This window comes from Heterostelium album, assembly GCF_000004825.1.
Source record: "Heterostelium album PN500 unplaced genomic scaffold PPL_contig1, whole genome shotgun sequence".
In the NCBI taxonomy this organism is placed as follows: domain Eukaryota; phylum Evosea; class Eumycetozoa; order Acytosteliales; family Acytosteliaceae; genus Heterostelium; species Heterostelium album.
The window spans coordinates 165,747-186,580 of NW_008805078.1; the positions used below are offsets into that span (position 1 = coordinate 165,747).

Consider the following 20,834-nt stretch of genomic DNA (forward strand, 5'->3'; position numbering starts at 1 on the left):
GATTTTTCACACCACTATGCACGAAGTTCAAGCTGATTTGATTCTTGTAAATGGTTTGTTATTTTTTTTTTTTTGCTAAACCAAAAAATTAAGTAACTAAATTATTATATTATAAAACAGCACAACAAGAAGACCAACAAACATATCAACCAAATCAAAAAAAAAAAAAAAACAATCTCATCACCATTGTAATCTAAGTGATTGTTGTTACACAAAAACTGACATTTCATTGCCGATAATTTTTGATTTTTTTTTTTTTTTTTGGTGTCATTCATTTTCATTCCACTTTTTTTTTTTTAATATCAAACAGCTTTAACCTGGTCCGATTAGACTAACATCGCAATTTATTAATTTGGTACCATTCCTTTAATCAATTGTGTTTGGGTGTCAAATTTATACCCGCTATTGAAATATCCGACTAATCAAACCAATACCAAACCATCGATTTATTTATCTCCTATTACAAAAACATCGCAATAGTAAACAATTGTTAACCCCTACACCATCAATCAAAAATAACAACTATATTTTGGAGCCAAAAAAAGAAAAGAAATATCAGAAAAGTTTAATTTTTTTTTTATTTTTTAATTTTTTTCGCTACGAATTAGAAATAAATATACCTGGTAATCAAATCATCGTAGATTTGCTTGCCACTCAACCCACAACTACAACCACCACAAACACAACCAACACCAACTTTAGTAACAGCACCAAAAAGAGTAAACAATAATAGGAATAGTCATTATTATTTTCTTCATAAAACTGTTTTAAAAGTTTTTTGTTAAAGTCATTGATTTTTAGTGACACACAGCACACACACACTGACAACCATCATCATCATCGTCATCATCTTTATCAACAACATAAGTAACAATAAATGTCGGAGGAATCAAATGATAGAGTACTCTTAAAAGAGGATAAAGGATTTCTTGCATTCTACAAATCATTAGACAAGAGTGATAATGTAATTAGATTCTTTGATAGAAAGGTATGTAGCTATGATAGTTGATTTGAGATATGAGAGACACAGAGCATATTATTGATAGTCTAATTGTTGTTAATCACAGGGATATTATTCATTGCATTGCGAGAATGCAGTTTATATTGCAATGTTACACTTCAAGTCGATGAAGGCATTAAAGTATTGGACAGAGTCAATAACATCTACACCACTAAAGAAAGCAAGAACAGATACAAATTTAAAGACAAAACCAAATGTATCATTGTTATCGTCATCATCATCATCATCATCACAAGATAACGATTCAAACGATGGTTATGCATGTCTGACTATTAGAGAGGGTATAGAGTTTGAAACGGTCTGTCAGAAGCTGCTGGCTGAGAAACTTCGCATTGAAGTGTGGACACCGAAACCGAATCGTTTGAATCAATGGGAGTGCTCGAGACATTGTTCACCGGGCAACATGCAGATGTTCGAGGATATCCTGTCGGTGAAGGGTCAGTCGTTGATGGTTGCGCTGCGCGTTGCAACCGTGCGTGGTAATCGTGTGATTGGTGCAGCGTTTGGTGATGCCACTCTCAAGTCGCTCGGTGTCCTACAGTTTGTGGACAACGAGCATCTCTCGAATCTCGGATCGTTCCTCTTGCAGATGGGTGTCAAAGAGTGTCTGATACACATCGACGATAAGAACGTCGACAACAAAAAGGTGGTAGAGAAACTACAGGATTGCGACATACCATTCACCGACGTACCGAACGCCGACTTCAACGTAAAGAACATCGAGCAAGATTTAACAAGATTATTAGGTTCCGTTAATAATGTATTAAGTAAGTAATTATTATTAATAACTAACAATGATATATATATACTAATATTTATATAATTAGATGAACTTGAACAAGAATATGCAATGCAATCTCTAAGTTGTTTAATTAAACATTTAGAGTTACTATGTAATGATAGGTATTTTGGTAAATTCAAGTTGGAGACATTCAATCTTGATAGTTATATGAGAATGGATTCAGCTACGTTCAGAGGTTTGAATATCATCAACGAGAAGGAATCAAGTAAGTCTGGAAGTGTATTTAGTTTAATAGATCAATGTAACACACCTATGGGTTCAAGAAAGTTATCACAATGGATAAAACAACCATTGGTTGATTCAGAAGAGATTGGTAAGAGATAATAAATAATAAGAAGTCAAGTTAATCAAGATAACATTACATATTAACTAATAATATTACTTAATAATTGATATATATATATATATATATTTAGAGAAAAGATTAGATTTCGTAGAGATATTTACAAATTCATTGGAATTAAGACAATCACTTAGAGGTAATGATTTGAAAAAGATATGTGATCTCGATAGACTGTCAAAGAGATTCGTTGGTTCCAAGGCAAACTTGGAGGATTGTGTCAATCTCTATGATATTGTACAGAGAATGCCAGTGTTGGTCAGTTCGCTACAGGCATACGACGGTCAGTGTGCAGAGTTGATTTCAAGTACTTTCGTTGAGCCGTTGCAATCGATCGTCGCTAACTTCTCGCAGTACCTGGCAATGGTCGAGCAGACAATCGATCTCGATCGTGCCAACGAATCGCACGAGTATGTCATTCGTGCATCGTTCAGCGAGCGACTCAACGCCATCCAAAAGAAGAAAGAACAGACCGTAGAGAAGATAGAACAGTTGCGTTTGAAGATTGCCGACGACTTGGACATGGACGAAGCGAAACTGAAGTTGCATCAATCCGATAAGGATGGTTATCTTTTTAGATTGTCACGTAAAGATGAAAAGTTGATATCGAATGCCAGCAAGTACTTTACGCACGCCACCAATAAGGACGGTGTGCGTTTCTCGACTACCGATTTGCGTCGTCTGAGCGACGAGTGTGGAAAGTGGTCGAAGCAGTACGCTGAGAGTCAGCAGGCGCTTGTCGACCAGGCACTACAGGTCGCCAGTAGTTTCGTGCCGATCATTGACGACCTAAGTTATCTCATTGCGCTGCTCGACGTCTATGTCAATCTGGCGCACATCTCGTCGGTGGCGCCAACACCGTTCGTTCGTCCAAAGATCTTCCCAATGGGCACGGGCGATACCGTTATCATCGGAGGTAGACATCCATGTGTTGAAGTACAGGATGGTGTCAACTTCATTCCGAATGACATCGAGTTGAACCGTGAGCGCTCACAGTTTCATGTTATCACCGGACCCAACATGGGTGGAAAATCCACGTTCATTCGTCAGGTCGGTGTCATCATTCTGCTGGCGCAAATCGGTTGCTTCGTCCCGGCGGAGGAGGCATCGATTTCCGTCGTCGATTGCATACTCACTCGTATTGGTGCTGGCGATAGTCAGCTGCGTGGTGTCTCCACCTTTATGGCAGAGATGCTCGAAACCTCGTATATCTTGAAGACCGCCACCAAGAATTCGTTGATTATCATCGATGAGCTCGGTCGTGGAACTTCGACCTACGACGGATTCGGTTTGGCTTGGGGTATTGCCGAGTACATTTGCAACCAGATCGGAGCTTACTGTCTGTTTGCAACGCATTTCCACGAGCTGACAGTGCTTGCCGAGTTGATCCCGGTTGTAAACAACCTCCATGTCTCTGCCAACATCACCGACAACAGACTTACACTTCTCTACAAAATTGAAAACGGTAGTTGTGACCAAAGTTTTGGTATACACGTGGCTATTATGGCTGGATTCCCAGAGGAGGTAATTGAAATTGCACGCTCAAAGGCATCAGAGCTAGAGTCATTTGAATCAAACGTAAGTATCATCATCAATAATAATAATAATAACAATAATATTAAAAACAAAACGTGTTTGACCAATGGCATTCAAGTTTTCAAACACATCCAATTCCCACCCATATTTGATATTAATTTTAAAAACAATTTTCTTTTTCTTTCACACTCTCATAACTATTAATTCAAAATTTTCCAGTCTTTGAAAAAGAATATACATCAGTTTTTGGAGGAGTTCAAATCATTAAATCTTGATGAGAATTCTCCCGACAAAGGATTGGATATGGTCAATAATTTGCTATTAAAATATCAAATTGATTTAGATTAATTTTAAAAATATTGCTATATTTTTCATAGATATATAGAGATTCATGGTGTATACATATATTTCAATAAAAATAAAAAGTTTGTGGCGAATTAAAAATTATTTTATTATAATATTAAAGATTCTCGTAGAGATATTGAATAATTATTCCAGATTTTATCTGGAATTTTCTAAATACTACCGCGGTGTTATAGCATTATAATGATATCATATTTATTGAATGTCATCATTGAACAAATGCTATTAAACTATTTTAAACTCCAATCATCTACAAGTTTTTCGCCAACTAAAATAATATTTATTTGAATTTGAGGTTCAGCATACTGTTCCTAAAATTTTCTTTTTTTAACAGGGCCTTAATTATTATTTAAAATCTCATCAATCCAGTTAAATATTTTTGTTTGTTGCTATTTTAGGTAAAAAATTTTTTTGGTTAGGTTTTGTTTTCGTTTTTGGAAAGGCAAAAAAACAAAACCTTACCCAACAGTTGGATTTTTTTTGGTTTTGTTTTTTTTTCAAAACATTTTTTTAATTTTTTATCGGTTTAGAAATTTCCTGATCGAAAGAAAAACATATAAATAGACCCGAATTCGTCAGAGTCATTTTAAAATCAAAAAAAAAAAAAAAAAAAAACTAAATCTAAATCAATAGACTTTTCTATATTTTTTTGTAATATTCAATAATTATTATCACTACTCCTCTTTTATGGAACCAAATTATGTTGTTGAAACGGAAGGAGACGAAGAGATTCTTTATCACTATGATGTGGTTATCGTTGGATACGGCCCGAACGGTGCTACCTTAGCCAACATACTTGGAAAGGCAGGTATCAAGACACTGGTAATCGAATCCAATCATGAACCATATTCTATTCCTAGAGCTGCTCACATGGATGATGAAGCCCTAAGAATACTTCAATACATTGGATTAGATCAAGATATAATAAAGCAATCATATGTAAGTTTCACAATGTTTTCTTACCTTTTCCTTATCCTTCTTCTTTTTGTTTCGACTGATTTTATTAAATCAATTTTATTCCATAAGGAATTACCTGTAAAATTTAATAGGAGATATGATGACGGAACCATTTTAATAATTGAACCAATGAAAACTCAGTTGGGACATCCTCGGTCGATCTTTTGGCATCAACCAACTTTTGAAACAATCCTAAGAAAAGGTGTAGGAAGATTCGATTGTGTCGATGTCTGGTTGGCTCACAAGGTGATGAGAAATTACTATATCAATGATTCCGACGACACTGTCTATCTCGATGTTTTGAATATGAAAACCGGTGAAGAGAAAACCATATGGTCACGTTTCTTGATTGGAGCAGATGGAGCAAGTAGCCCGACGAGAAAATCAATGGGTTCAAACTTTTCTGGTACTTCCGGTGACGATAAATGGTTGGCAATTGATTTGATCCTAAACCAAGATCACCCAAAGCTACCACATTTCTTCCAGTTCATGTGCAAACCTGAGAGACCTGCTGTTGGATTCCCCAAACCAGATAACCATTTCCGTTATGAATTTCTACTCTCTGGCGACGAAGAAGATTATATCACTGAGACCAAACATGTAGATGAGCTGCTGGTCAATCATGGAGCGGATCCCAATCGTCTAACTATCATTCGTAACTCTGTCTTTACTTTTCACACAAGAATTGCTGATCGATGGTATGACAATCGTGCAATGATGTTGGTTGGTGACGCTTGCCATTCTCTCCCGCCATTCCTCGGTCTTGGAATCAGTAGTGGACTCCGCGACAGTTTGAATTTGGCTTGGAAATTAAAGTTGATTCTCCTCCTTAATGAAAAGAATAACATTAGCGATGAACACACAAAAAAGATTCTCAATACCTACATGCAGGAGCGAAGACCGGATTTGGAGTTGATTGCTCAAAATACAACAGGTGCAGGTGGTGTAATTATGTCGAGATCCAAGATATTTTCCAGAGTCAGAGATATGCTTCTCATTCTACTGGTATCGATTCCAGCGGTTGTAAGGTTTATCAAAGCCGATGGAATGAAGCCAAGAGCAAGAGCAGATTCCTTCTTGATCGATCTCCAGTGTAGACCAAGCTTTATAATGAGTTTCGTTCCACAGTTCCTCAGACCGTTGAGTGTCAACCGAAAAGAAAGAGTTGGATTACCATTAATTCAACCGGAGATAAGAATGAACCAAAAAACATTGTTACTCGATGATGCAATTGGATATAGATTCTCGTTGTTACTGTTCAATTTCTCGCTCTCCAGTCAACAGGATATTGAAGCATTGGCAAAGTTACAATTGAATTCAGAGTATTGCAAATTACTCAATGCCAAGGCTTTCCAAATTTTAAGAGTGAACGAAACCATCGATTGTATGAAGCACATCGACGATTCTACGGAATACTACTCGCAAATAGAGGATATCGACAACCAACTACACTCTCACCTGCAACTTGTACATGATATCACTTCGAAGGTTATTGTGGTGGTGAGACCCGATAAGTTAATCTATGGAATCTACCAAAACGAGGAGATTAATCGTTGTTTTGAATCTTTTAAATTTATTTTCGATCAACAAGAATGATAATTCTATTAACTTTTGGAATATTCTATTTAAATAAAATTGATAACTGTAATTTTTAGATTTAATAAAATTAAAAAAAAATTTGGGTTCCAAGCAAACCTTAAATAAATCATAAAGATTTTTTAAATTATTTTATTTATTGATAAATTAAAAATTTAAGTTAATTTTAATCAGTGAGAGGGTTTTGATGATAGTGTTAATCCCAATAAATAGTTTTTTTTAAATTTTATTATTTAAAATTTTTGTAGTTATTAATTTTTTAACTGTTTTCAAAACTGAATAGATTAGTTAACAATAATTATAATGATTAATTTAAAACATATTTTTATCAATTGGGTAATTTTAGAGATCTTTTCAGTTTCTTTGTTACCCTTTAATTTTACTTCTATTGAAACAAATTGGTATTCTATTAAAACTGAGATAGATCCTAAAACTGGTGCATTTAATTTAACTACATATAATTTAGTTGAGGCAGTAACAGAAACAGTAAGTATTTAGGAAAACGATACAAGTATTTTATTAATTTAATTCAAATTAGCATAATTCTTCTGGAATATTCAAAAGTAATGAGACTTATAGTGATATGGAAAGACCACCACCTCAATTGTTTGGAGACCTTTTTTCCTTAATGTTCAATTGCTTTTGGTTTATACTCATTTTGAATATATTTTCAATAGGTTCACAATATTTTGAAATTACACCGAAACAATCAATTGTCGCTTCTATATTGGTAGTAATAAATGCAGCTATTATTCTTACACTCCATATAGTAACTATTGTCAATATTATAACTCTACCCAATTCCTTTAGAAAAAGTTATAATTGTCATTCAAAATGGTGTGCCAGTTTGGCTGGGAAACAAGATAGAGATGAATGGGGACCAAGAGTTGGACTTTACTTCTGCTTTGTGTGCTTTGTTTGTTCTTTAGTTTGCCTTATCCTCGCAATAGTCAGAGTCGGAATGTGCATAAAATACATGAATAGAATTCAAAAGGAATCATCAGTACCACTTAAACCAATACTACCAAAAAAATCAAAACAAGTAGAACCAACTTTAACTAATCTTCAAATTAATGATCATGAAGCTCAAATAATCATTTTTAAAATATTTAATAATATTCAATTTAAATAAATATGTTGCAACTAATATTTTATACATTATCCTAATTCTTATATAAAAAATAACTTTACATATCTATTCAGACAATTGAATATCTCTTTAAAAGAATCAAAGTGCATTTTATTGTAGGTGATCTATTAAAGATATTTTTATTGTTTGGTTTCAAAGGAGACTACAAAGTTTTTTTGAAGTTACCTTGGGCCATTCCGAGTAGAGGTGGTGAAGAAACAAGCGGTCCAGATGATGTGACTGGGTTACCACCGTAATCATCGAAGTCAGAAATAATGATTTTGGATAGTGGTGTCGATTTCCATGGGTAGTTGGGGAAATTTTGTGGATCGAATGATGAAACCACTGTGATTGATGTTGAGTCATCCAAAAACATGACAACTTTGCAACCGATTTGTGGAGTTATCAATGCATACATACTATCGGCAGCAGTAAATGTATAAGTTCCCTTCTCAAAGGTTCTTGGGATTGGACGAGGTGTACCTGGTACGCGATAAAGAGTAATACTAATACATTTTGCATCTATTTTGAATTGATTTATAAGTTTAGTTATCAGGTACAAATAGATTTCACTATACTTTTAAAATACTTACATGATACAGTTAAATACATATTAATTATTGATGGTCTAGTTGCAGAGTATGTCATTGAGTTCATAGCAACATTCCAATCTTGATTAAAAATAGGGTTTGTGGAAACAGTGCAATAGCAAAACCATGAACAAACCAGAGTATCAAAGGTATAAATAGTATATATATTTGTTCCAATTGCATAGTTATAGGTTGCTAATCCATTTTTAATCTGAGCCCCAGCACATTTCGAAGCTATTCATATAATTAAAATAAAAAATAAAAAGGTAAGTAATTAAATTCATTTTCTTGAAAAAAGTGTTAAATATATTTACAAAGGTAGTTGAAGGTATAGGTGTAGGTCATTGGTTGATTCGATATTCTCAAGGAGATGACACCAGAGTCAGGCATAGTATTTCCAAAAGCAACTGTTAAACATGAGATAGTGGTGGAGTTGATGAATGAAACCAATACGCAAGAATATGTATCTATTTTCACGGAAGATACAGAGGAATAGAAAGAAGATAGTTCTTGTGACGGGGGGAAGTTTTCACCTTTGATCAAAAGTTCGTTGGAAAACAATCTCGATGGTTGTTTGACGAGTCCTGTGATCGTGGGTGGAATTCTACTGAATTGGTAGTTTCCATACAATGCCAAATTTCCATATTTAATGTCGATATTGCAGTTCCATGAGCCAGCGGGAATTGGACATTGATACTTCGATTGGTCAGCTAATAGTGGACAAATTGTATATGGGGCATTGGTATCTGCACAATATTTAACTTGTGGAGGTTGACTTGACCAATTGTTAATCATGAACGAGCCACCAGTGACCGGAATATTGATGTTGTTTGTGACCAGTGCGGTATCTGAGTAAACAATGAATTTCAACAAATTTGGCGATGTAACACCTTGTTGTCCTTCAGTATAGAAAACACCATAAGAGTCTGGTGCGTTAGCATTGTAGACTAATAAAACTTTGAGTGATGTGGCCACTGTGAATGATTTCACTTTGTTTACCCACGACACTGGAAGTCCAGACAGATAGCCATTTTCATACACTCCAATTGGAAGTTCGAGTGTTTGACCAGTGTTACCTGGTTGGTCAAAGAATTTCTGAGATGGAGCTGAGTATTGGTATTTGAAGAATGGGAATTTCAATGTCTGACCATTGGTTATAATATGTGTAGAACCAGATACCACTGGTCGAGTATTGATGACTGGTGTAAATTCAACCATAATTTTGTTTGTAACATCAATATTTGCTTTAGTGCTTCCGGTGTATGTAACCAAAGAATATGAATTGTCCGGGAAATAATTGTATATTTTGGTGACTGTTTGTTCAAATAATCCTGGTGAAGGACCATCATTGATGATATTATCCAAATTCTGATCAATATAGAGATTTAAATTGACAAGGTTGGCATATCTAACTCTGACATAGGAGAGGTTATTGAAATCCACAGCACAATCTGGTGGAGTTGTACTTGAAATCACACTCATTGTACATGTTGTACTAAGTTGAGGGTTACACCAACCATAGTCTGCAAGGTTAAACGTTCCATATTGTAGATACATAGTTTTAGTACCTGAGGTGAGTGTTACTTGACATTTCTTTGTTGTATCTAAATAAATAAAAAAATTAATATTATAAATTTGAATCAATTGTTCATTTTCAAAACTTACCGTATCTGAGGAGTCCAATGTTTTGATTTACCAATTGAGTTGGATTGACTGTAATTTCGGTTGGTAGGAAGAAGGTAGCAGTTGAAACAACAGAGAGTACATAACTTGATTGATCTGAAGGCACTGTGAACGAATAGAAACCAGCAGCATTGGTGGTTGTTGTAAATGTGGTTCCAAGCTTAACAACAATTCCAGCAATACCATTTTCATCAGAAGCTTTTTGATTGTTAGCGTTGGTATCTTCATAGACAGTACCTTGAATAACAGTGTTTGTGTAGAGCATCTTGTACTCTGAGAATGGATAGAGTTGTTCTTGTGATGGTGATGTTGATTTCATTGACAATTGAACTGTTCCTCTTCCCTGTGGTATTATACATTGAACACGTGATTGATTTCCATTGATAGATTGACAATTCATTACATTGCTGAAGCTTGGAGTACCATAGTAAATCGATGGGAGAGTAAGATAGGGTGAGAAGAATTCAGCGGATGTTTGACCACCTGCTTGATCTAATCCTGTGAACGAGTTGAACATTGGGATATAGGATACTTCAATCAAAACATTGGAGAATGGTGAAACTGATATTTCCAATGGTGCATTGGTTTGAAGGACAACCGAATTGATATCTGTGCTCGATGATGACAATGTAACTCTTTGGTTATTGTTGAATGCATTGATTGCTGTAATTATACCGTTGGAAATCTTATTGCTCTGAACTAACCACCCCATATTCTGGAGTGTTTGTAAATTATATTTACCGACTGGAAGAGATAGTTTATATCTCAATGAATTGTAGAATGCAACCGGTGGTACAGAATCGTAGTTCCATTTGTAGAATCCAAATGAATCGGATACTGCACCGGAAATATCATAGGTTTTACCACTGACGATTGAATAGAGTGTTGGTTTTGATGATTGATCGAATTGGAATGAAACTTTAAGCAATCCACTCGAAACATAAAGTGTTTCTTGTCCGGATGACACAAATTGTTGATTGTTAATACCACTTCCATCCTTTGAATAGATAATGGTAATAACATTTGGATCTGGTGCATTCTCGTTGGCATCTTTAATTCCATTAAAATTGTTATCCATATAGAATGTTAGGGTAAGTGGAATTCCTTGGGTGATAGTAACTACGTCATTGGTGGATGTGGCAATACACTGAGGTGGAGAAGTAACAGTGATAGGATATAAACAATTTTGAGTGTTGGAACAAATTCCATAGTTTCTCAAATTGATTGTTCCTTCTTGGAGTGTGACAATGGTTTGTCCGTCGGTCGTTGTGTAGGATTTAACACAAGATTTCTTTTCCCAAATTGGAATATAGTATTGATTGGTGATACTACCAAACACTTCAACCTTAAAATTATTCAATGGAGCCACGAAGTTGGAACCGACATTAATGATGGCAGAGTAAATTCCAGCCGCTGTGGTGAGCACACCTCCACTTCCAGTTATAGAAATGGTTTGGTTGATAGTTCCAGTTGAGAAGATAACTGTTCCAGTTAACAATGGTTCATTTGGTTGTCTTATTCCATCAAAATTATTGTCTTGATAAAGTTGAACAAATACATTAAAGTTGTATTGAATATTCATGACATTGGAAGGACGTCCTCCAATAACAACCTTTACCGAAGTGAATTGTGATTGTAGGACATTGGAATTCACTGAAATCTTGGCTTCATTAACAAATGTTTCATTGAATTTGGTTATTTGTGATTGTTGATTAGTGAGTTCAATCCATGAGTTTTGATCATATGGCATTTGATTTGGAATTAAATTGGATCCTTCAATGATTAGAGTGTTGAGCTGTGGCAATGCTGACAAAGATGCAATAACAGGATTCTGATAGACGTTGACAAGTGTTGTGTTGAGATAATCACCGGATGCAATCTTGAGTTCAATGTTATTGTTGATACCTTTGGGAATCATACATTCGGTAAATACGTTGAATGACTTGCAATCAATAGCTTGAGAATCAAATTTGGCATAGGCGATATCATTGAGTGAGTCACCAAATGAACTACCTCTGAATTGCATTAATCCTCCTAGTGTTGGAATCGATCCTGATTGTGAGTTGATCACCGATGATTTGTATCTAAAGTATTGACTTGACATGACAAGTTGAGTGTTTGGTGTTTGGATCGAAATGTATTTGTTCGAGATTCCTACTGGTAATCTACAGTTAATGATTGAATCTGAGACTGAAAGAATTGTACATTCTTTGATTCCTACATAAACCTTGACACCAGTTACATTGCTACCGAATCCAGATCCATCGATTCTCAAGATATCCAATGCATTACCAGTGGTTGGTGTGAACGAAGTAATAGCTGGCGGTTGGTAAGAGAATGTAAGAGTGTTTGGAATCGTATATCCATTGAACTTCAAAGAAATGAATAATTTGGAACCTGTTCCAGCCGGAATATCAACAATAATGTTTGTATGGTTAACCGATACAAGATTTAGAAGAATATCACCAATCGTAGCTGAAATTGTTGAATTGTCTATTCCAAAGTTTTTACCATTGATGATGAGCTGAGATCCAGTAGTTGGAATTATCATTGGTGAAATAGAATCAACGGTTGGTACTATTTAAATAATAATAAAAGTTAGTCTTATTTTAATACACAGATAAAGTAAATAAAAAACCACTTACAATCATATGAGAATGTGAACTCTGTCGATTGAGAATCATATGAATCGGTTGATACGTCATAAATGGAAATATATTGAATTCCGGAACCAGGTGGTACAATACATTGGATGTAGGTACTGTTGATATAGTTGGATTGAAGACAATCTTGATCTCCAATGCTCACTGTCATACCTGCTTTGATATGGAATGCGTAGATATCCAATGGATAGTTACCGTTGGTCGGTCTAACGCTGGGAGGAGAAACACCATAAATGACTGGTCCACTTCCCAAACAAAGACTCTCTTGAATTTGAACAGTGTTTAGTGGTGGAGTAACAAGTGTGAAATCACATATTCTACCTTTGAGTGTTGCAATTGCCAACACTGGTGATCCTGCGGGCTTACTATCAATGTAATAGAACTTTAGGTCTGATTCCAATGAGAGTAGCTCATGGTGAGAATAGATGTGAGTTTGCAATAGTTTGGTGAGTGAAACCAAAGAAAATGGATCACACAATCTCATGACCGATGGCTGCGATGATTCACAAATACCGAATGGTTCCAATGGATTAGTAAGGAGGAGAGACGACAAGAATTGAAGTGGTTTGTTTGCTTGAGCTGAACTCTTTGGTGTTTCCAAGACTGTTTTGATTCCATAGTTTGTATCGTTGGTGGAGTGCCAAAGTGCAAGTGAATCGAAAATCTTGTCGATTTCAGTCTGATCGAGATTTGAGATTTGAGATTGAGTGAAATAGCCTGGATCAACCAATAGTTCTTTGAGAACATCAGTTGTATAAGATGGAATATTGTCTGATGTCAATTGTAATAATAAATTGAAACGACTGGTACTTGCACTGACAGGTGGAACTACTGGTGGTTCTGGATATCCGTTGTAATACAAAATATTCTCATTGACTTTAACTCGGTATTTGGCATCCAGCGAATCATATAACGACTTGATAGTTTGACAATTTTGAACATTCTTCAATAATTCGGTCCATGGAATTACGGATGGAGTGTTGAAATCACCAAAAACTATGTTCGGATCAGGGCCAAGTGTTTTGTCATCCAATTCATCCATCCAATCCCAAAATGTGGCAGCATACCAATAGGCAGTTGGAGGAGCAACTCTACCAAGTGAAGCACCCTCTAAATCAACACCAAACGTAGCTTCCGGATTATTCCTGAAACAACCAACCACTGTTGATCCTGTTTGTTTTGTCATTAACTAAAATAATTTTAAATTTTAAATTTTAAATTAAAAATGGCTTATAATATTTAGATGTAATTGCTATGGACTTACATTGTTAATATGTTTGGAGACTGCCCATGCCATTCCTTGAATAACTGTATTATCAATATTAGTTTTGTCAACTAATAGTGAATCAATAATCTTCAAAGTTAATGCATATGCAACTTCCTCCTGACATGTGAGACTGAAAATATAGAGAATATCGTTTTCCAATCTGGTCGGTCCATTTGATTTAACCATAACAAAGTTTGGAATTTCAGTTGGCCAAGCAATATTGGTTTTCATAATTTGTAGGTATTTGTCGATAAATATCAATGGATTATCGGGTGGTACTGTAAAGGATGTGTATTGAGAGTAAAACTGCACCGGTAGATATGAGACGTACGTAAATGGGTTGGTAGTGAGATCAAATGTTGTGTCATAACGCAGGGCATTAGCAAGGTTACATGGCTCCACAATGCAATAGCACAATTTGAAGCTTGGAGTTTCCATTGCCATCAGTTGTTGGACGTGAATTGGGTTGGGTGCATGTGCTTTGACCTTGGATGACCACGTCAAACCCCACTCAATAGTTTCACTGCTCGACGCACGGTAAATAGATATGTTCACTGTGAATTTCCGCTTGTCGTCTAAGACCGATAAGGTTGGAGGATAGGTTGGAATAAAATCGTAATTCGTTCCATCGAAGGTGACATATTGGAGAGTTTCAAAAATGCTACCGGTTGGTGGGATCATTGTATCTTCAGAAGTAATTAGAATGTCGATCACAGCCAATCTCATCCAAGTGGGAATAGTAGCGATACCAAATGACTGAATGACAAAGAGATCCTCTTCATTAGCTCGTATAATATTGGTATAACGACCAACTCTGTTGCTAAAATAGTTGACTAGCTCCTTGCTGAAGAAACAGGCGGCACCACCTCCACGTATACCTTGACCATTATGACGATTGCTATCACCTGCACAGAAGATATTGTCGAACCTCGTATCAGACCATGGCTGTGGGCGCATGTTAAACATCAATTTGGAATGGTCTCTAGCGGAGTGATGAATGTAACCATTTTCGAGATTCTCCGGATTGGTGGTTTCTAGAGAGTCTTCGACATTTGCCAACAGTTTTTGATTTTCCAATGTTTGGTACTTTCTCTTTGCACCACCCATCTGAAGAGTCTGAACGAAAAACGGTCTACCGTTTGCAGTCGGATTGAAAGTTTCAAGCATTCGCTCATAGATATCGAAACCCTCCAAAATATACTTTTCATTAGGATTTGGTTTGACATAGAGAGCAGCACCTGGGACAGGTTTACGTACTTTAACCATTTGAACTTTCTTTTCTTTGTAGTTATTAGATGCTTTCGAAAAAATATTCAATTTGATACCGCTTTTGGTTGTCATGTCGGTATGCCACCAGCATTTATCTTTAAGGGATGGAAAAGCATTGGCAGTTTCTGCATCACAAATCTGAGGAAAAAAAATAATGTAAAATTAATGACAAATTAACACAATATTATTAATAGGTGAACTTACTGTTGTAATGGGATCTATCGATGTTGTAACACCATTGGGATCTATGAGAGCATTTAGCAATGTGAATTGTGGATTTTTTAAATTTTGGACCGATTGGAATATCAATGGAATATTTTGACCAATGTATCTAGAAACAATATTGATTCCGGTGTTTACGTCGGTAGAAGCACCGAATGTATAACAATAGAAATGTTGATTCAGTGATTTATCACCAAGCCAATTAGGTGTATTGATTTCGTAATAATCATATGGTGGTGCTTTTGTTAGTGGTTCACCGGTTGGCGCGGTCGGACTGTTGTATGTGAAAGCTGGCCAGTATGGTTGTGAATGGATAATGTGAAGTCCACTTCCTGTATTGTGGTCGTAAATAACCAGACCTTTGGTATGTCCAGGTTTGGAATTGGCTGCAGTGTAAATACTTTTCTGTTTAAGGGGATCGACTTTCGGCTTCACCATGGAACCGTCTGGGTTACGCATTCCGACCTGGTCATTGTAGAAGTAATAGGAGTAACCATATTTGATTTGATCGAATGTCGCTGCCATTGGTGATAGCGAGCTGGAGATATCTGTCAATCCTTTGTGTCGCTCGACGTTGAGATCGTATTTATTGTCAATATAGAGATAGTTATCTTTCTCGGCAATGGGAGTGTCTTCGTTCTCACGGAACTTATAGGTGAACGACCAATCCACTGGAAGATTCGGAACATTGAGGTCTGGTGAACGACCCAAACAGGACAAACCAAAGAAATTGAAATCGAATGGATCAGATTGAATGTCATTATTATAGATTAATCGGACTTCGGTAAGGATTTCACGTTGACTCTTGATAAAACATGTGAGATAGGTGTTGATTTGAATGGTTTCACAATTGAATTTACCGGTAAAAGCACCTTTTTCAGTGAATTCAATTTGTGGTGCGATTCTAGAATCGAATCCAGTTCCATAGATGGTGATTTGTGTTATCACTGGGTCGGTATCGAAGTTTTGGAAAGAATATCTGGCGGTGGGTGGATAGATCTTTGTAATGACCGGATTGGATCGCGAGAATGAAATAGGAATGATTGTACTTGGAATGACTGTTGGTGGATTGGGAGTCCAACGCATTTCGATATTATATTGATGATTTGGATTGGAATTAAGAAAATCTCTCTCTACTGGAATGGTGACATCGATTTGATAATGTAATTCTTTCGATATCAATACCATTGTAGGTAAGAGAGTACTTGTGAGAGGATTTGTGGAATCATAGAATTTCGGCTCTACAATACCGACGTTATCTCTGACAATATCTTTGGTAAAGACCACCATTTTATTTTCTTTAGTGGGATCAAACACTCTTTCTCTAATCAAAAGTGATGAATCTATATACATTTTGTTTATAGAAACGATTAAATGAATTAATAAAATATGGTAAATGAATAGTAGTATAAAAATAATACTTACGAAAATTAAAATTATTTTGGGTCAAGGTTACTCCATATTTGCCTAAATGGATTTCGATTTTGTAGGATCCAGGTTTTTTGGCTTCTGGTAGACAAAGTATGGTGACATAGGTTGTCTTAACTTCGACCAAGCATTTGGTAACAGCGTTGCTGGAATCGGTCATTAACACTTTTGGAAGAAAGCCCATATTATCCAAACCTATACCAGTGATCTTTACAGTTGGAACCTCAACAAAGTCAACAACTTCAATACTATTTAATTGAATAACTGAAATATATGTATATAAAATAAATTAATGAATGATTGGTAAATTAATAAAATAGATTGACATACCAAATAATTGGACGGGAAGTGGTCCAAATAATAATTCGCCTGCATCTCCGGATAAATTTAAATTATTGTTGCCAAGTGGGAATCCGATTGGAACTTGGAAACTCATAGATTGGTCATTGATGTATCGTGTGAGAAGAGGAGCAGCGAGGCCATCTAAAGTGGCGGTCTTGATACCATTAACATTGTCGGCAGTAAAAACGGTTGTTGCTCCAACTGCTATTTTACTTGGTACTCTCATATTACTTGGGTCTTGATGTAGTTTAAAAAAATCAAATACATTTTTAATAAATTCTATATTTAAAAATAAATATAGATATATACTTACAATGAAGATAAGTGGTTGTTTCTGCTCCAAATTTGACTTGATAGGTACCACTGTATTTTAATATGCACTCTACATGAAAAGTACTTTTGGAATTAGGAGTAGATGGACCAAGGGTTTGGCATGTCATTAGTTGGGGTGTGCCAGATTGGGTGATACTCACTTCTAGATCTATTAATTTGAGTTTCGTAGCCACAAAGTTAACACCTGAGTTTAAAACAAACCATTGATATCCTGGGGAGACATGTTTATTTCTATCTAAACGGTAGAAGGAAAGTTTAGCTTTACCAGCAGCAGATGTTGATGCTACCAGTGCCATCAACAACAACGTTAATGACAATAAGAGTTTCCTATTTACTGCCATTATTCGATGTTGCTTGATGAATAAGTTTCACTTAAAACAAATTAACTTTATTTGTAAATAATATACTAATTTAAATGTTTAATAATAATTAGATAAAAATAATAATAAGATGAATTGATAAATTTATCTAGCTATGAAGATATTTGTAATTTCGAAAACAATGTAAATGCTTTCATTGATCAAAACATAGTTTGGGTCATTTTTTTTTTAATCTGTGCAAGATTTATTCGTTTTGTTTATGATTCGTTCGTTCCTTAAGGTTATTGAAGCGACATTAATGAAGATTGGAACGCAAAGTTCAATCATTTTGTGATTTTGTTTTTTTGACATAAATAGGTTAAAAAAAAAGTATAGAAGATCAAGTTGCTCGCCAAAATATAAAAAAAAATTGTTTTATCCCCAAAAAATGAAAAAATTTGCGTTGTGCTAAAATTCCAAAAAAGCTGTGCAAACAAAAACCCAACCATTAAAATGAAATAACAATTTTAGATTGTTTTTTTCTTCAATTCAGATATTTATTGATAAAAAATATCTTTGTACAACTCAAATCACATAAAAATGAATGAGTTCTATTGAGAGAAAAAAACATAAAATTAAAAAAAAACTTACCTGATGAAAGCTATCTATTCTTTAAATTTATCTCTTCGTTCTCTATTAGTTTTGGTGAAAACATCTATAGATTTCTTAGGTTTAGAGTCGCTTGGCCTTCAGGTTTGAGTTTGATTCGTAAAGCTCTACAGTAAAATTATTAAAAAAAAAAAAAAAGATTGTTTTTGAGCAAAAAAAAATAATATTTTAATAAATAATGACTTCTCAGGTATTATATTCATCTACTACGAATTGATCCACCATCACACCGGTTACAGTAAAAATATATTGTTTGAGAGCTTGCATGTCTCTGGCGACGTAGGGTGCATGTTTTACACCAAATGTTATCAATAGTTATTTTTATTTGGATTTGAAAATAAAGAATAAAAATTTATTAATTGTTACATTTCTCACCTGATCTCTTTTAAAAAATTAAATAAATTATTATTATTTATTGTTTCATTAGAGAAAAATTCTTCTTTTTTAAGATTGTTTAAGTAAATCAAACTTAAATCTAAATTATAAAAATAAATTAAATATCTTCAAAAGATTAAAAAATGATAAACTTATCCCAACATTGTGTTAATACTACATTGCCATTAATAAAACCTGCTTTAATCAGAGAAAGTTTGTCTCGTATGCTCTTTGATACATCTTAAATTTGGAGGGATGCTATTTATTTATTTATTTATTTACTTATTTATTTATATAATATTACAAACTATCTTTGGTGAATCATAAACACAAACTTCCGTCAACCATATCTTTCAGATAACAATTTAGTTTATGGTGATAAAGTGTGGTTGCTTGATGGGCTTGATGGACTCTTTGGACTGGTGATATCATCCTCATCGAAAATGAAATCATTATCTGGACTAAAATATGTTTCTTGTGAAGGTGATGAAACATTTGATCCAGCTGTAATTCTCTTTGGTAGACGTTTCTAAATATTACAAAAAAAACAAAAGAAACAAAGAATGAGAAAAAGAAAGTATTATAATTAATAAAAGTTTAAACAATATTATTATTACTATTATTTTATACATACACTGAATCTCATTAAAAAGTCTCTCATATGATTTTCGTTGGACCAAACTTTGAATTGATCGACGCTATCACGTACTTTACTCCTCAGTTGGTTGAATTTCTCTTCGACCTTGAGTGCATTCTCTTTGAAGACACCGACGTTCATCTCCTTTCCGGTGTATCCACGCTTCAGGTTACGCATAACGTAGCTATCGTAGTCCTTGACGATTCGAAGGATGATGTCGGATGTAGAGATACCCTCGGTACGCTTGATGGTCATGAATTTACCTTGATCCTTGACGAACTGGTAGATATCGTTGCCATCCTTGTCGAGACAGGCATCTTCACCGTGCGATACAAAGTCGATTTGGTGTTCATCGATAAACTCCTGAGTGACGATCCACGGTGCATTCTCGACGACCTCGTCTACCCAACGACAGTGACGCAGCGACTCGGCACGTTCAATATCGGTCATAACGGTCTTTCCTTTCAAACGGTGAGTCATCTCGTCGTTACAGACACCGACAATCAAATAAGTGTTGGGGAACAACGACTTTGCTTGTTTGAGTGAACGCGCATGTCCAAAGTGGAAGAGATCGTAGATACCGTCGGCATAGACACGAACGGGTCTGTCGGTAGGTGGTGGATTTGGTGGTCTATGAGTTGTTGTACTACCATTTGAATGACTGCTACTGGTAGATGTATTAGAGTTGTCAATGCTGTTACTGTATTGTTCATATGTAGTTGAAGAAGAAGAAGATTCAACTCTTTGTTTCTTCTTTGGTGCAACTACAGTAGTTGTTGTTGACGATGTTGTTGTTTGTTCATCAATACTACTATTATTATCATTATCAATAATCTTTACACCATTACTACTACCATTTAACTTTTTATTATTTTGAACATGATGATTACCATTATTATTATTATTATTTTTAGTTATTATTGATTGTATATTGTTTTGTTCAGCAACTTTCTCATCAGGGTTACTGTTGTTGTTGCTTACAGAAGTAACATCTGTATTATTATTTCCACTAGACTTTCTCTTTGACATTTTTATATAAATAAAATGAACAAACAAACAAACAAATTATTAAATAAATAAATAATGAAAGTAGTTTTATGTTATCGCAACACCCCTTTTAATTGAACTTTTCTTTGTGGGATATTTATTTATTTATGAGTTGTGGGCTAACTGCCCAAAAAATTAGGGGGGTGAAATTTTTTGATCTTTGCTTTGACTATTCCAAATCATTTATTTCCTTTTTCAGTTTATGATTTTTTCAAGTTTCAAAGCTGATCGGTGCAAATGAAAAGCAGAGTTAAAATTAACGAATG

At 35.0% G+C, this 20,834-nt stretch overlaps 4 protein-coding genes across 4 annotated transcripts; 2 read left to right on the forward strand and 2 right to left on the reverse strand.

Moving 5' to 3' along the window:
• Nucleotides 1–877: 877 nt before the first annotated feature.
• Nucleotides 878–4,047, forward strand: msh2 (DNA mismatch repair protein; the record flags this gene model as incomplete). The annotated part of the gene is made up of 7 exons (XM_020571935.1): nt 878–988; nt 1,068–1,788; nt 1,849–2,028; nt 2,059–2,136; nt 2,240–2,573; nt 2,742–3,741; nt 3,919–4,047. The coding sequence occupies 7 exons, from the start codon at nt 878–880 to the stop codon at nt 4,045–4,047; spliced, it is 2,553 nt and encodes an 850-aa protein (XP_020437793.1).
• Nucleotides 4,048–4,749: 702 nt separating this feature from the next.
• Nucleotides 4,750–7,747, forward strand: PPL_00916 (FAD-binding monooxygenase; the record flags this gene model as incomplete). The annotated part of the gene is made up of 4 exons (XM_020571936.1): nt 4,750–5,001; nt 5,089–6,403; nt 7,082–7,101; nt 7,154–7,747. The coding sequence occupies 4 exons, from the start codon at nt 4,750–4,752 to the stop codon at nt 7,745–7,747; spliced, it is 2,181 nt and encodes a 726-aa protein (XP_020437794.1).
• A 108-nt stretch (nt 7,748–7,855) lies between these two features.
• PPL_00917 (uncharacterized protein) lies at nt 7,856–18,776 on the reverse strand (the record flags this gene model as incomplete). The annotated part of the gene is made up of 13 exons (XM_020571937.1): nt 7,856–7,869; nt 7,931–8,266; nt 8,338–8,568; nt 8,649–9,938; nt 10,000–12,594; nt 12,663–13,869; nt 13,945–15,354; nt 15,421–16,781; nt 16,864–17,130; nt 17,197–17,487; nt 17,606–17,725; nt 17,877–17,912; nt 18,740–18,776. 13 exons carry the CDS (start codon nt 18,774–18,776, stop codon nt 7,856–7,858), a joined length of 9,195 nt encoding a protein of 3,064 aa, XP_020437795.1.
• A 478-nt stretch (nt 18,777–19,254) lies between these two features.
• PPL_00918 (cholinephosphate cytidylyltransferase) lies at nt 19,255–20,550 on the reverse strand (the record flags this gene model as incomplete). The annotated part of the gene is made up of 2 exons (XM_020571938.1): nt 19,255–19,413; nt 19,519–20,550. 2 exons carry the CDS (start codon nt 20,548–20,550, stop codon nt 19,255–19,257), a joined length of 1,191 nt encoding a protein of 396 aa, XP_020437796.1.
• Nucleotides 20,551–20,834: the final 284 nt, after the last annotated feature.